At 48.1% G+C, this 14617-nt stretch overlaps 1 protein-coding gene across 1 annotated transcript in view; it reads right to left on the reverse strand.

Annotated features, from left to right (window-relative positions):
- Positions 1–13615, reverse strand: part of PEDS1 (plasmanylethanolamine desaturase 1) — a 36859-nt gene extending 23244 nt beyond the window's left edge. Inside the window, exon 1 of the mRNA XM_056548940.1 lies at positions 13290–13615. Within this exon, the coding sequence (XP_056404915.1) occupies positions 13290–13452 (163 nt within the window). The 5' untranslated portion in view covers positions 13453–13615. The remainder of the gene's footprint in view (positions 1–13289) is intronic.
- Between the last annotated feature and the right edge of the window lie 1002 nt (positions 13616–14617).

The following is a 14617-nucleotide window of genomic DNA, read 5'->3' on the forward strand; positions in this document are numbered from 1 at the left end:
CAGGTGCTCACGTGGGCTGGAAAAGGTGGATACAGTCCTAGGAGACTCTTTCCTAGGAATGTATCCACTTTTTCCAGCCCACCGGAGCACCTGAAAGCTGAACTAATTTACGCAGGATAAGTCATCAACTGCCGAGCCGAGAAGTTCGTGACAAATCGAATTTACTGTAAGGTCGCTCATCTCTAGCTGTGACCTTGAGAGGATGACCAAAACCATGTCTGCGCTCATAAGACAGCCATAGAACGATGCAGCCGCAACAGGGAACCACGAATCTGAACCCTAAACCCTACTTATCAGCGTGTCAGTCTTTCCTGTGGTTCTGGTATTCCGTTCACGAAGCAGAAAGCTCAGGATGAACAAGCCTGTTAAGCAGGAGATTGTAGGTGGACACGGTGACTAGGGATCGACCGATATGGTTTTTTTAGTACCGATAATCGGTGCAGGTTAGGGCCGATAGCCGATAACTTATACCGATATTCCGGTATAAGTTATCGGCTATTTAACCCCCTGCGACACCGCTGCAGATCATTGATTTATAGCGGGCGCTTTAAATCAATGATCTGCAGTGGCTTTTGCGGGGCCATAGGCCACCACCACCGCCACCACCCACTTCTCTCCCCCTGCCTGTCAGGGTGGTCCGGGCCTTCCATCCGGGTGGAGGGTGAACTGGTCTGGGCTGTCCTTCTCCGGGGTCCTTTTCTCCACTCCGGGCAGGCTCCGGCCTAGTACGCTGCATAGACGCCGCTGCGCAGTGACGCCCGTGCGCAGCAACGCACCTGACGTCACGGCGTAGCGACGTCTATGCAGCGTACTAGGCCGGAGCCTGCCCGGAGTGGAGAAGAGGACCCCCGGAGAAGGAGGAGAGCCCGGACCGGTTCACTCTTCACCCAGAACGCCCCCGGACACTACAGGAACGATGGATGGATGGCCCGGACCACCCCCATTACGGGTAAGTTAAATTTTTTTATTGACTCGGAGGGTGGGGGAGGGGCCCGACCGGAATAGCGGTATGGGCAAAAATCCATACCGGTATACCGCCCAGCATCACGGTGGGGAGTGCGACGTGGTGCGGTGGGGTGGCAGTCGCGGTGAGGGCGGTGCGGGGCATTATCGGCAAGATAATTGCCGATACCGATAATGCCCAAAATCGTGATCATCGGCCATACCGATAATTGGTCGATCCCTAACGGTGACTATACATGAATCCCTCATACACAAGGGGGGACATGTATCAAAGATTTTACCCCTGTTCTGTGTGTATTTTTTTTGCCCAAAATTTTGCGCAAGCCCTCTTTTGCGCACGTTTTGGTAGAGCATGTCCTCCAGATGTGGCCTAATAAGGGTACCTTGGAGTGATATCTATAGTACACATGGATTTATTAACTGCGTACTTTTCCTTTACACCAAAGATTTTTCCGCAAGAGCTGTTTTTTTTGGCGCAAATATAAGCCATCTTGGACTGAACGTAGCAAGATGCTCTAAATCATCGATTCTATTTTCCAAAGAGTGGATTGAGGAGATTACTATATTTACCCGCAATTTATGAAGCTCGTTGCGCTTGATTGATAAATTTAGCGCTTCTGCGCATAATTTAGAATTCGGGAAAGGGGGTAAACTGCTTCTACCATACACAAATAATGATTCATGTCCCCCAATGACTCCAGTGGTAATCATTATGTGGTATATGTGACTAGGAGGGGCGGATCATCATCTAAAAGGTCTCCCTACTACCCAGTCAAAATGCATTGCTGCAGACACCCTGGCATCTCTACATGGTACAGTGGTCCCTCAAGTTACAATATTAAATCGGTTCCAGGAGACCATAACTGTATCTGGTAATTGGTTCTGAAGCCAACAAAATGTCATCCAAAAATAGGAAAAAGTGAGGATGAAAGTGTACTCGTCAGATCCAACAAATTTTTTTTATTTTTAATAAATACATTACTCAGTACCCAGGGGTGTGGAAAAAACAAAAAACAAAAAAAAAAACACACTTGTCCAAGGGAATAAAGCGGAACACAATCCACTTGTCCTGGTAGATAAAATAATTTCAGCCACAATAGTACGATTCCCCCCACTAGACCACCAGGGGTGGATATAAGATCCCTTTAGACACTGCTGTCAACTTAGACAGAGGTGATCTAAGGGTTTAATAGCGGCCACGGTGATCGCAGCATGCCAGGCTATTAGTGGAGGGAGAGCTGTAGATGGCTCCTTTTACACCCGAGACAACCACAGAAAAGTCTAGATGTAACTTTTTGATCACCTTATAAAAAATTTCTAATATGAAGTGACCAAAAATGAGCAATTCTGGACTATTTTTTACATTTACACCGTTCACGATACGGTTTAATTAACATTATATTTTAATAGTCTGGACATTTCCACATGCAGCGATACCACTTATGTTTATTTTTGTACATTATTTTTATTTAAAGAAAATTGGAAACTTATTATTAGGAAAGGGGCTTATTCACATATATACGCACTTTTTAAAATATTTTAATCACTATTTTTCAGTCTTCATAGGGACTTATGTTACTGGGGGGGTTCTGCTTCTCCAGTTTATGTGGTGCATTTTGTGCCAGAAAATGCTGGAAGTTGCATTTAGTTACTAGATAACTACAACACCCAGCATGCCCTGATACAGCATGTTGCACTGTATAGTAGGACAGTAAGGTTACTGTGTAACATGCTGGGAGTTGTAGTTTTGGTTCGTGTCCGCTGCAGAGCCATAGGATGTGTCAAGGAATACTGGGAATTACAGTTAGTAACTACAACACCCAGCATGCCCTGATGCAACCTATGGCTCTGCAGCTGACCCGAACCAAAACTACAACTCCCAGCATGTTACACGTTATAGTTCTACAGTTCAGGTTATGGTGCAACATGCTGCATCCGTGGGGATCTTGGTCGGCGGGTGAGTATGAAGGGGCGGGATTCTGGGGGTGCAATTTAATGCGGGTGGCCAGAAACCACTAAAAATAAATAAAATTAGATGGCACAACTGCTGCCCCCCCCCCCAATACACTGAGCGCCGGTGTGAGGTGCAGACTTGCATCCGCTCCTGCGCCACACTGGCATTAAAGAAAAATAAGGGGGAAGTTTGTCAGTCCCTGCTAGCCCGATACAGGGCTAAATCTATGACAAATTCACCTGCCCGGTGCCCAAAACTACTTGTCTCGGGCGTCGGGCGATAGGATGTCCACATCCCTGAGTACCTAATCCTGACCATGTACATCTAATTTTTATATGTCTAGCACCTTCATTTTTATTACACTCTTAATTTATCTCACTAGTCTGAATTCCTCTCAAAGGGAGGGGGTGTGGCCTCACTGTGCAGGTCTCCGCCCCCTCCCTCAGTATGCTGTCTTCCATAGCATTAGGTAAACTACAACTCCCAGCTTGTCCTCACTGACAGTAGCGGGATACAAGCTGACAGTGGAAGGATTTTTCCTCCAGCTATGAGCTCTGCGCTCACAGCTGTCAATCAAGGAAGTGTGTCCATGACGCATGGACTAGTATATGTCCTAGCAGGCAGGGGGGCAGTTATTTCATACTGAAAAAGCCAGTCAAACAAGAAAGCGTTCTAAAAAAAAAAGCGTTCTGAAAGCAATTGCAAAATCTATTGGTTACATGCTTTACAACATATCAAAGGTTTTTGTATCTGACAGTGCCCATTTAAAGAAAAATAAGTAGATAACTAGTACAGATAAGGTAAATCCTTACATATAAAAGTAAGAAATATCTGCTGGGAGCTGTAATCCCTGTCTATGTAGAGGACAGGAGCTTCTTCAGGGTCCTGTACAGTACACGCAATGTCCTAAAAAAGTAACATGGAGCCGTCCCCACCTGGTGTCCAAAGGAGCAGCTAAACCTGGCACAGGTAAAGAGTAGTACAGAACATGTAGTACCACCCTGTACTATAGGGGGCGCAACCAGACAGGAATTCAGTGCATATGCCTCAGTAATACAGGGGTTTTACCAGTAAATTCTGATTCTAATTGGTCAGTTCTTCTGGGTATGGACACGTTTCACAGATCTGGACTGTCTGTACATTGTATGTTGAGTCTGGTTTCAAGTTACAATGGTCCAGAAAAGACCATTATATGTTTAAACTATTATATGTTGAAGAGCCGAGGTATGTGCTCTCAAATCACCCAAGTGCAAATGTTCACACAAAAAAACGTGCACGACGATGCGGTCCATCACAAGCCCTTCAACAGGAGAGAAGCCCCCAACAAACCAAACCCTTCGCCTCTGGGCCAAAAGGCACCGACCATTGTAAGTTGAGGGATTACTGTATAGGCCTGGAACAAGCAGAGCTTGTGGTCATGAACCAGCCCCTCCAGACAGGAGGGTGACTTAGGGCGAGTGGCTTTCATTGCATTAAACAGAATCCTCTGTATTTCAGCAGATCCATGACACATCACGTCTCCAGTGACTCCACCACATCAGATCCATCACACATCACGTCTCCAGTGGCTCCACCACATCAGATCCATCCCACATCACGTCTCCAGTGACTACACCACATCAGATCCATCCCACATCACGTCTCCAGTGACTCCACCACATCAGATCCATCCCACATCACGTCTCCAGTGGCTCCACCACATCAGATCCATCACACATCACGTCTCCAGTGGCTCCACCACATCAGATCCATCCCACATCACGTCTCCAGTGGCTCCACCACATCAGATCCATCCCACATCACGTCTCCAGTGGCTCCACCACATCAGATCCATCCCACATCACGTCTCCAGTGGCTCCACCACATCAGATCCATCCCACATCACGTCTCCAGTGGCTCCACCACATCAGATCCATCCCACATCACGTCTCCAGTGACTCCACCACATCAGATCCATCACACATCACGTCTCCAGTGGCTCCACCACATCAGATCCATCACACATCACGTCTCCAGTGGCTCCACCACATCAGATCCATCCCACATCACGTCTCCAGTGACTCCACCACATCAGATCCATCACACATCACGTCTCCAGTGGCTCCACCACATCAGATCCATCACGTCTCCAGTGACTCCACCACATCAGATCCATCACACATCACGTCTCCAGTGACTCCACCACATCAGATCCATCACACATCACGTCTCCAGTGACTCCACATCAGATCCATCCCACATCACGTCTCCAGTGACTACACCACATCAGATCCATCACGTCTCCAATGACTCCACCACATCAGATCCATCACACATCACGTCTCCAGTGACTCCAACATCATGTGATCCTCCCTGTGGCTGATAACAGCAAGCTGCACAAAACAATCCCATTATCTCCAGTCAACTCACAGGTTACAAGGTGCCACAGCTGTCATACCCCAGGAGCCATCACTACACTCTTCACTACATAGTTATCACTGGATCCTGGATCCATGACTTTATTCTCACCTTCACTACCTACAGTAATCACAGGATCGGTTAACCCCTAGTCTACTGCAGCACATAAAGTCTTCAATGGGTTCGGGGGTCGTCCGTTAATGCCTCGTCTGCTGCATTGCGTCACTATATAGTTAGAAATGTAAGAGCAAAGGAACATCTGCGGGCCCCGTAAGCTGACTTAGCTCCCGATTATCACCCTATTTCCAGGCCCAAGGATAGACACACATGGAAGATTTAAAGGTGACTTAAGACTACTTGTCTAATACTGTGGATTTGCAGTAGTAATGTGTGCTCTGTGCAAAAATCTGTATACCTGGGTCGCATGGTGTCTGTGATGTGTGTACAATGTGCATTAGGAAAGTTTTCGGACCCCCTCACTTTTTTCCCCACTATGTCATGTTGGCGTCTAGTGCTAAAATAAAAAAAAAAGTAAATAAGTATTCAGACCCTTTGCTATGTCAATTGGTATTTCCATTGATCATCTGAGATGTTTCTACGCCTTGACTGGAGTCATCTGTGGTAAATTCAAGACAAGATTTGCAAAAACACCACCCTGTATATATACACACCTTTTCACAGCGGATTATGCATATCAGTGCAAAAACCAAGCCATGAGGAGAAAAGAACTGCCAATAGAGCTCAGACAGGACTGTACGGATACTCTTCCTAAAGCTGGCTGACCCACCCAACTAAGTAATTGGGGGAGAAGGGCCTTAATTAGCAAGATGACCAATGGCCACTGTCTGAGCTCTGAAAATCCTTTGTGCATATGGGAAATACTTCCAGAAGGTCAATTATCACTGCAGCTCTTCACCAATCTGGGCTGTATGTCAGAGGGGCTGGAAAGAAGACTCTTCTCAGTAAAAGACGCATGAAAGCTGCCTGAAATTTGCCAAATAGCACCTAAAGTACTCTCAAACTATGAGAACAAGATTCTCTGGTCCGAGGAAGCCAAGACTAAACTTTCTGACCTCCATTCTGAGCATCATGTCAGGAGTTACCAGACACCACCCATCACCTGCCCAATATCCCTGAAGTGTAGCACAGTGGGGGCAGAATCATGCTGTGAGGGTGAACCAAATAGAGTATCTCTGTAGAGATCTGATAACAGCTTCCACTAAATTGCTCCATCCAACCGGACAGAGTTTAAAGGGGTTGTGCGCTGCCCTAATTTTCGGAGCTCGGTTCACAGCGTCCGGAAGTTCATTACTCCGAACGCTGTGTGCGGACTTCCGTGTTCACAGCCGCCGGGCGTGACGTCTCTACCAAAGTCTATGGGAAGGGGGCGTGACAGCGGTCGCGCCCCCTTCCCATAGACTTTCGTTGAGGGGGCAGGCGAGACGTCACAAGGGAGCGGGCGAGGGGCCGGGCGGCTGCGAACGCCCGGAAGCCCGCACACAGCGTTCGGAGTAATGAACTTCCAGACGCTGTGAGTGGAGCTCCGAAAGTCAGGGAAGCGCACAACCCCTTTAAGAGGATCTGCAGAGAAAAATGGCAGAACATTTCCAAATCCAGGGGTGCAAACCTTGTATCATCATACCCAAGAAGACTGGAGGCTGAAACCGCTGTAAACCCTTTACTGAGTAAAAGGTCTGAATACTTACAGTGGGGCAAAAAAGTATTTAGTCAGCCAACAATTGTGCAAGTTCTCCCACTTAAAAAGGATGAGAGGCCTGTAATTTTCATCATAGGTATACCTCAACTATGAGATACATAATGAGAAAAAAATAAAATAAAATCACACTGATTTTTTAAGAATTTATTTGCAAATTATGGTGGAAAAGAAGTATTTGGTCACCTACAAACCAGCAAAAGATTTCTGGCTCTCACAGACCTGTAACTTCAAGAGTCTCCTCTGTCCTCCACTCATTACCTGTCAGTATAAAAGTCACCTGTTCACAACCTCATACAGTCACACTCCAAACTCCACTATGGCCAAGACCAAAGAGCTGTCGAAGGACACCAGAAACAAAATTGTAGACCTGCACCAGGCTGGGAAGACTGAATCTGCAATAGGCAAGCAGCTTGGTGTGACGAAATCAACTGTGGGAGCAATTAGAAAATGGAAGACATAAAAGAACACTGATAATTAGGGGTGTGAATCGCCAAGAATTTGGCAATTCGATTCGAATCGCGATACCAGTGTGGCGATTCGATATATCCCGATACCATCTAGGTGACGATACATCGCAATATATCACGATTCTGTCTAAAAAACAATGTCTTTTACACTTTTATTAAAACTTTATTTTTTATTTATTTATTAATTTTTTTTATACACTTTATTAGTCTTTTAGGAATCATTAGATTCCTCAGACAGATGAATAGAGTTCTATTGAACTCCATTTATCTGCGATCCATTGATAGAGCCTGGTCCAGCCAGGCTCTATCAATGACAGAGCAGGGACTGCAGGGAAGCAGAGGTAAGCCCTCCGGCTACCTCCACAGTGGATCGCCCGCCCGCGATCGCGCTGCGGGGGGGGCGATCTAGACCACCAGGGAGCATACACATGTCCCTTTAGACGCCGCTGTCAGCTTTGACAGCGGCGATCTAAAGGATTAATAGCCAGCCGCGGCGATCGCTGCATGCTGGCTATTAGCGGCGGCCCCCGGCTACTGAAAACAGCCGGGGGCTGCAGAGTATGGAGCGGGCACGAGTCGGAGCCCGCTCCGTACACCGAGAGCGCCGCCGCGTCAGATCCAGCTGACAAAATGTGGAACTTGTATCTCCTGATGCCCGGGACATGCTGTTCCTGGGATCAGGAGATACCAATTCCACATCACTAAAAGAATAGATTCAAAAATATTTTGAATCGATTCAGTATCGGCAAGTGAAAAATCGCGATAATCGCGTGAATCGATTTTTTCTTACATCCCTACTGATAATCTCCATCGATCTGGGGCTCCACAGAAGATCTCACCCCATGGTGTCAAAATGATCAAAAGAGCGGTGAGCAAAAATCCCAGAACCCCACGGGGGGGGGGGGGGGGGGGACACCTAGTGAATGTTCCCAGCTCTCTGCAGGTCAAAGTAGCAAAGGATACCGCCAGTAACACACTACGCCGCCAGTAACTCAAATCATGCAGTGCCAGAAGTGTCCCCCTGCTTAAACCTGTACATGTCCGGGCCCATCTGAAGTTTGCTAGAGAGCATTTGGATGATCCAGAAAAGGATTGGGAGACTGTCACATGGTCAGATGAAACCAAAGTAGAACTTTTAGGTAAAAACTCACCTCGTCATGTTTGGAGCAGAAAGAATGTTGAGTTGCATGCGAAGAACACCATAACTACTGTGAAGCATGGGGGTGGAAAAATCATGCTTTGGGTCTGTTTTTCTGCTAAGGGACCAGGACGACTGATCCGTGTAAAGGAAAGAATGAATGGGGCCATGTATAGTGAAATTTTGAGTGAAAACCTCCTTCCATCAGCAAGGCATTGAAGATGAAACGTGGCTGGGTCGTTCAGCATGACAATAATCCCAAACACACCACCCGGGCAATGAAGGAGTGACTTCGTAAGAAGCATTTCAAGGTCCTGGAGTGGCCTAGCCAGTCTCCAAATCTCAACCCCATAGAAAACCTTGGGAGGGAGTTATAAGTCCATGTTGCCCAGTGACAGCCCCAAAACATCACTGCTCTAGAGGAGATCTGCATGGAGGAATGGGCCAAAATACCAGCAACAGTGTGTGAAAACCTTGAGAAGACTTAGGCTGCTGTCACACTATAAAGTTCTTCTTTTTTAAAGAGCCGTTATAATGTTCCGTTATGAAAACCCTTAAAAACGGCCGTTACAAAATCCCATGCGGCCGTTACAAAATCCCATTAAAGTGTATGGGATTTTTACATTATCCGTTTTAACCCGTTATAGCCTGTTACCGACCATTGACGTCTATACTCGTCCATGTGCCGTTAACTGGGTATGACGTGGGCTCCCGACTCGAGCCCACATCATACCGGCAGGCCCCCAGCTGATTCTTGTAGCTGGGGGCCGGAGTCAATAGCCGACATGCGATCGCCGCAGGTGGGCATTAACCCTTTAGATTGCCACTGTCAAAGTTGACAGCAGTGTTTAAAGGTACCTTTATCCCGTCCCTGGTGCTCCAGTGGGGTGGCGATCCACTGCTGAGGTAGCCTGAGGGCTTACCTCTCCTGTAGTGCCGGCTCCTGTGCTCAGAATGATAAAGCCTGGCAGGGCCAGGCTTTATTAATCGAGCACAGAGAACACAGATCACCACATTGATCTGTATGAGGAAGCAAGTAAAAAAAAAAATAAAATTTAACCCCTTAACGACAATGGACGTAAATGTACGTCATGGTGCCGTGGTACTATAAGCAGCCAGGGACCCGCCGGTAATGGCGAACATCCGCGATCGCATCGGAAGAAAGCAGCCTTACAGAAAACGTTTGACCTCTGTCATTGCCAACAAAGGGTATATAACAAAGTATTGAGAGGAACTTTTGTGATTGACAAAATACTTATTTTCATCTCATCTTTTTAAGTGGGAGAACTTGCACAATTGGTGACTACATACTTTCTTGCCCCCACTGTATGTCAATACAATAATTTATTATTTCTGTTGCAACAAAATTAGCAAAGATTTCTAACATTCTGTTGTCATTTTTTTCATTATGGGGCGTTGAATGCAGAATGATATTGGATTTCTTTTTATTTCAGCTGAGGTCCGCAACATAACCCAAGAGGGCAGGGCAGGGCGGGGGTTCTGTATCCAGGATATTCACTCTACAGTCTGCACCTTATCACCAAGAAACAATTCACTACATAGAGAGAAAGAACCTGCCGCTCCACCTGTCACCTACTTACCGGCTCGCACGCCCTGCTCACTACTATAACTGAGCTTATCTCCAGCGAGTCAGTAGGGCCACATAGCAATGTTATGTTAGTATGAGGAGGCGGCGTCAGCTTCACACATCTCACATGTCAGGACCAGCTCTGCTTCATGTACAGGGAAATAATCCTCAGCAGTGGAATCTCATAGGAAGAACAGGTTATTCTGCCATTCTACAATATCCAGAACGCACTTTATTACAACAGAATTCACTTTATAACATCAAGAGTTCATTCAACTCCAGTCACATCCAAAGCTGTACTCTCCTCACTGCGGGGCAGAGCATTGCGGAAGCAGAGGTTTGGGTTGTTAGGCCCTGTTCACACTACGGAAACTCCTCAGGGCCGCGGGGCACTGAGCTGTCACCATTAACGGCTATGCAGTGCTCGCGGAATCCGCGCAAAGAATGAACATGTTTTTTCTTTGCACGGAACAATTTCAGCGGCGAAATTGTCCGCTGCGGAAATTCCGCAGTGTGAACGGATCTCGGAGACCGATTCACACTAATGTTAAGTTCACACCACGGAATTCCGCTCGTGGAATTCCACGAGAATTCTGTAGTGTGAACATAGCCTTATAGTCACTAATGTGCAGAGAGCAAATAAAGAGCTAGCTACCTTTAGGGTCAAGATGCAGAATAGTGACTGCAGCTCTTGAGGTGACTGGAGTATATGACACGATATACAAGCAGAATAATGACTACAGTTCTATGGTTAGTGCTGGGTGGTATACCAATTCATACCAAATAGCAAATTTTTTTTTCTGCACGATATGAATTTTGCTCATACCGCAATACTGGTTGGGCCCCTCGAATGAGCTAATTATCCACCGCAGCGCGCTGTCCCCACATCGGGGAACTAATCATATGTGATCCGCGAGCACTGTTCTGCTTTTCTTCTGCCCCCCCAATGAATTATCAGTTGCGCTGTCCCCACATCGTGTCACCCGCAAGCGCTCCTCTGCTCATCCTCTTATGAGTTGCGGGCCGCCGGCGCTAGAAATCTGTACTGTACTACAAATAACATTTCCCAGGCTGCAAAAATAAAAAAACTTTAACTCCCATTCCGACGTTCCCCGCCTCACATTCCCTCCGCTGCGGTCCTGGGGATGGGAACGTCACAGAGCCGTCAGCCTATCAACGGCCGCAGCGATGTCCCACCTCGGCCGCTGATAGGCTGAGCCCGCTGTCATGAAAGGAACAGGACGGCTTCATACATGACAGTGCTCTCAGCTTATCACCGACCGCAGCTATGTCCCGCCCCGGCCTATGATAGGCTTGCGGCTATGTGACTTTCCCATCCCAAGGAAACCGCAAGGGGACCGCAGCGCAGGACAGTAAAGTTGGTACCAGAGCCCGGGAAACGTTATTTGTAGTACAGTACAGATTTCTAGCGCCAGCGGCCCGCAACTCATAGGAGGACGAGCAGAGGAGCGCTTGCAGTGACATGATGTGGAGACAGCACTGCTGTTAATTCCGTTAAATACCGTGGAACCGCCATCACTTACAAAAATACTGTGATACACGTTTTTGCCCATACCGCCCAGCTCTCTGGTACAGCAGAATAGTGACTGCAGCTCTAGCGGTGACTGGAGTGATTGTGACTGCAGGTATGGAGGTGACTGGAGTATATGACATGATGTAAAAGCAGAATAGTGACTACAGTTCTAGATGTGACTGGAGGAGGAGACTATGGTACAGCAGAATAGTGACTGCAGCTCTGCAGGTGACTGGAGTAATGGTGACTGCAGCTCTGGAGGTGACTGGAGTAATGGTGACTGCAGCTCTGGAGGTGACTGGAGTAATGGTGACTGCAGCTCATGACATGATGTAAAAGCAGAATAGTGACTACAGTTCTAGATGTGACTGAGGATGAGACTATGGTACAGCAGAATAGTGACTGCAGCTCTGGAGGGGACTACAGTATAAGAAGATGCCAGACTGTAGAACAAACAGTAATCATTTACAATACACAGGAATATTTACAGTGTGATGTAGACACAGGCTATGGAGGATTTCCATAGTTACATTTATGAGATTTAACCTGTCACATCCTATCAATAAATCAATGCAGACGTCAATGATAGACAGATCTTTGGTTAAAGGGTCACTATTAGAGATGAGCGAACTTACAGTAAATTCGATTCGTCACGAACTTCTCGGCTCGGCAGTTGAGGACTTATCCTGCGTAAATTAGTTCAGCCTTCAGGTGCTCCGGTGGGCTGGAAAAGGTGGATACAGTCCTAGGAGAGAGTCTCCTAGGACTGTATCCACCTTTTCCAGCCCACGGGAGCACCTGAAAGCTGAACTAATTTATGCAGGAAAAGTCCTCAACTTCCGAGCCGAGAAGTTCGTGACGAATCGAATTTACTGTAAGTTCGCTCATCTCTAGTCACTATAAAGCAGTCTTTCCCAACCAATGTGCCTCCAGCTGTTGCAAAACTACCACTTCCAGCATGCCCGGACAGCTGTCCGGGCATGCTGGGAGAAGTAGTTTTGCAACAGCTGGAGGCACATCGGTTGGGTAAGACTGTTGTAAAGTCTGTAAATCTCCAAGGTTAATACCAATGTACACTTTAGGGGCCCACAGCCACCATAGATAGAATAAAGAGGGGCTAGAATCAAAAGGGGCTGTGTGTGTGTGTGGGGGGGGGGGGGGGGACAGTGGCATCCACGCGATCGGGGAGGGGACAGACACATCTAAGGGATCGGAGAGGGGGCACAGTCAAGTCCAAGGGATCAGTGGGGTCAGTCTAGTTAGGGGGCAGCCACATATAAGGCTTGACAGGACACTTGTTGCTATGGAGACCCTCGTTCCTAAGTCCGGGGCTATGAGGAGGTTCTGCGGTATCTTCGTCCTCTACTCCCCGGGGAGACTGTGGCCTCCGGGACCGTTATTCCCACATGACACCCGCTGGAGGGGCAGCGCCGCCCGGGGAGACAGTGCCGGTGTGTGGAGCAGGGGCCCCATATGTGAGCGGCCCCCGGGTGTGTCCGCCCCCCGAGCCCTGCGTCTGTTAGCTGCTCACCTGGGGAGTAAAGTTCCGCTAGCTCCCTGGCCCCGGCGTGCTGGGGGCCCCACCTCGGGGGCTCCGGCCGCTCCTGCCACCCGCTTTCCGGCAGCTTTCCCTCCTCGGCCATCGGGCAGAGCCGGGGGTCACTGTCGGCTCCTCCGTGCGCCGTCCTCGCCATGATCCCGGCCAGCCAATCACAAGGGCCGCAGTCACCCGCTAGGCTACAGATTGGAGGCGCAGGAACAGGGGCGGGAAGTTCTGGCCAATCAGGAGAAAAGAACGTGAATTAACGACCAATCAGCAGGCTCTCACGCAAGGAATCGCATGTGACATCTGACCAATAGGAAGACTGCGTGGTCCTAAGGCAGGGTGGTGGCGCAGAGAAGTGCTCAGTGGGCGGATGCCCGTGCGCTGTGAGGAGGAGCGCGCTGTTTTGCTTTGCCTGGGGCCACGTCCGGTCCTCTCACATACACCACCCAGTGGTGCTCGATGTATTCGGGGATGTGGCGTCCTGCGCTTGGTTGGTTACAGGGCGGAAATAAAAGCGCGGCTAGACCGAGGAGCTGACACTTAGTCCATCCCTCTGTAGTCTGTAGGGGATTCTGTAAGGTTTGTTATAATCCAGAGTGAACATTGACTAGAATGGAAACAGGTGTGGCAAATTCCCAGCCTTTAGAAGTCAGGGCAAGAGCAGGCTAGAGAGCCTCAAATCCACCATCTATACATCCGTCTACTTAAAGGGGCACTCCTCTGGCCAGCTTTGGAACATTAAAGGGGTACTCCACTGGAAAACATTTATTTTTGTTAATCAATTGGTGCCAGAAAGTTAAACAGTTATGTCAATTACTTCTATTCAAAAATCTTAATCCTTCCAGTAATTATCAGCTGCTGTATGATCCACAGAAAGTTCTTTTGTATGTTTAACCACCCGTTCCCCAGACCTGAATCCGATAAAGCACATCTGGGACATCATGTCTCCCTCCATCCACCAACACCAAGTTGCACCACAGACTGTCCAGGAGTTGGCGGATGCTTTAGTCCAGGTCTGGGAGGACATCCCTCAGAAGACCACCTCATCAGGAGTATGCCCAGGCATTGTAGGGAGGTCATACAAGCACGTGGAGGCCACACACACTACTGACCCTCATTTTGACTTGTTTTAACTCCTTAAGGACTTAGGGCGTACCCTAAGTCCACTCCCGTTCTATAATGCAGGGCCATGCTGGGACCCGTGGCTAATAGCTCACGGCACTGATTGCGCGGTATTAAACCTGATTGCTGCGCGGTATTAAACCTTTAGACACGGCGTTCAAAGTTGAACACCGCATCTAAAGTGAAAGTAA

This window comes from Hyla sarda, chromosome 12, assembly GCF_029499605.1.
Source record: "Hyla sarda isolate aHylSar1 chromosome 12, aHylSar1.hap1, whole genome shotgun sequence".
NCBI classification, from domain to species: Eukaryota; Metazoa; Chordata; class Amphibia; order Anura; family Hylidae; genus Hyla; species Hyla sarda.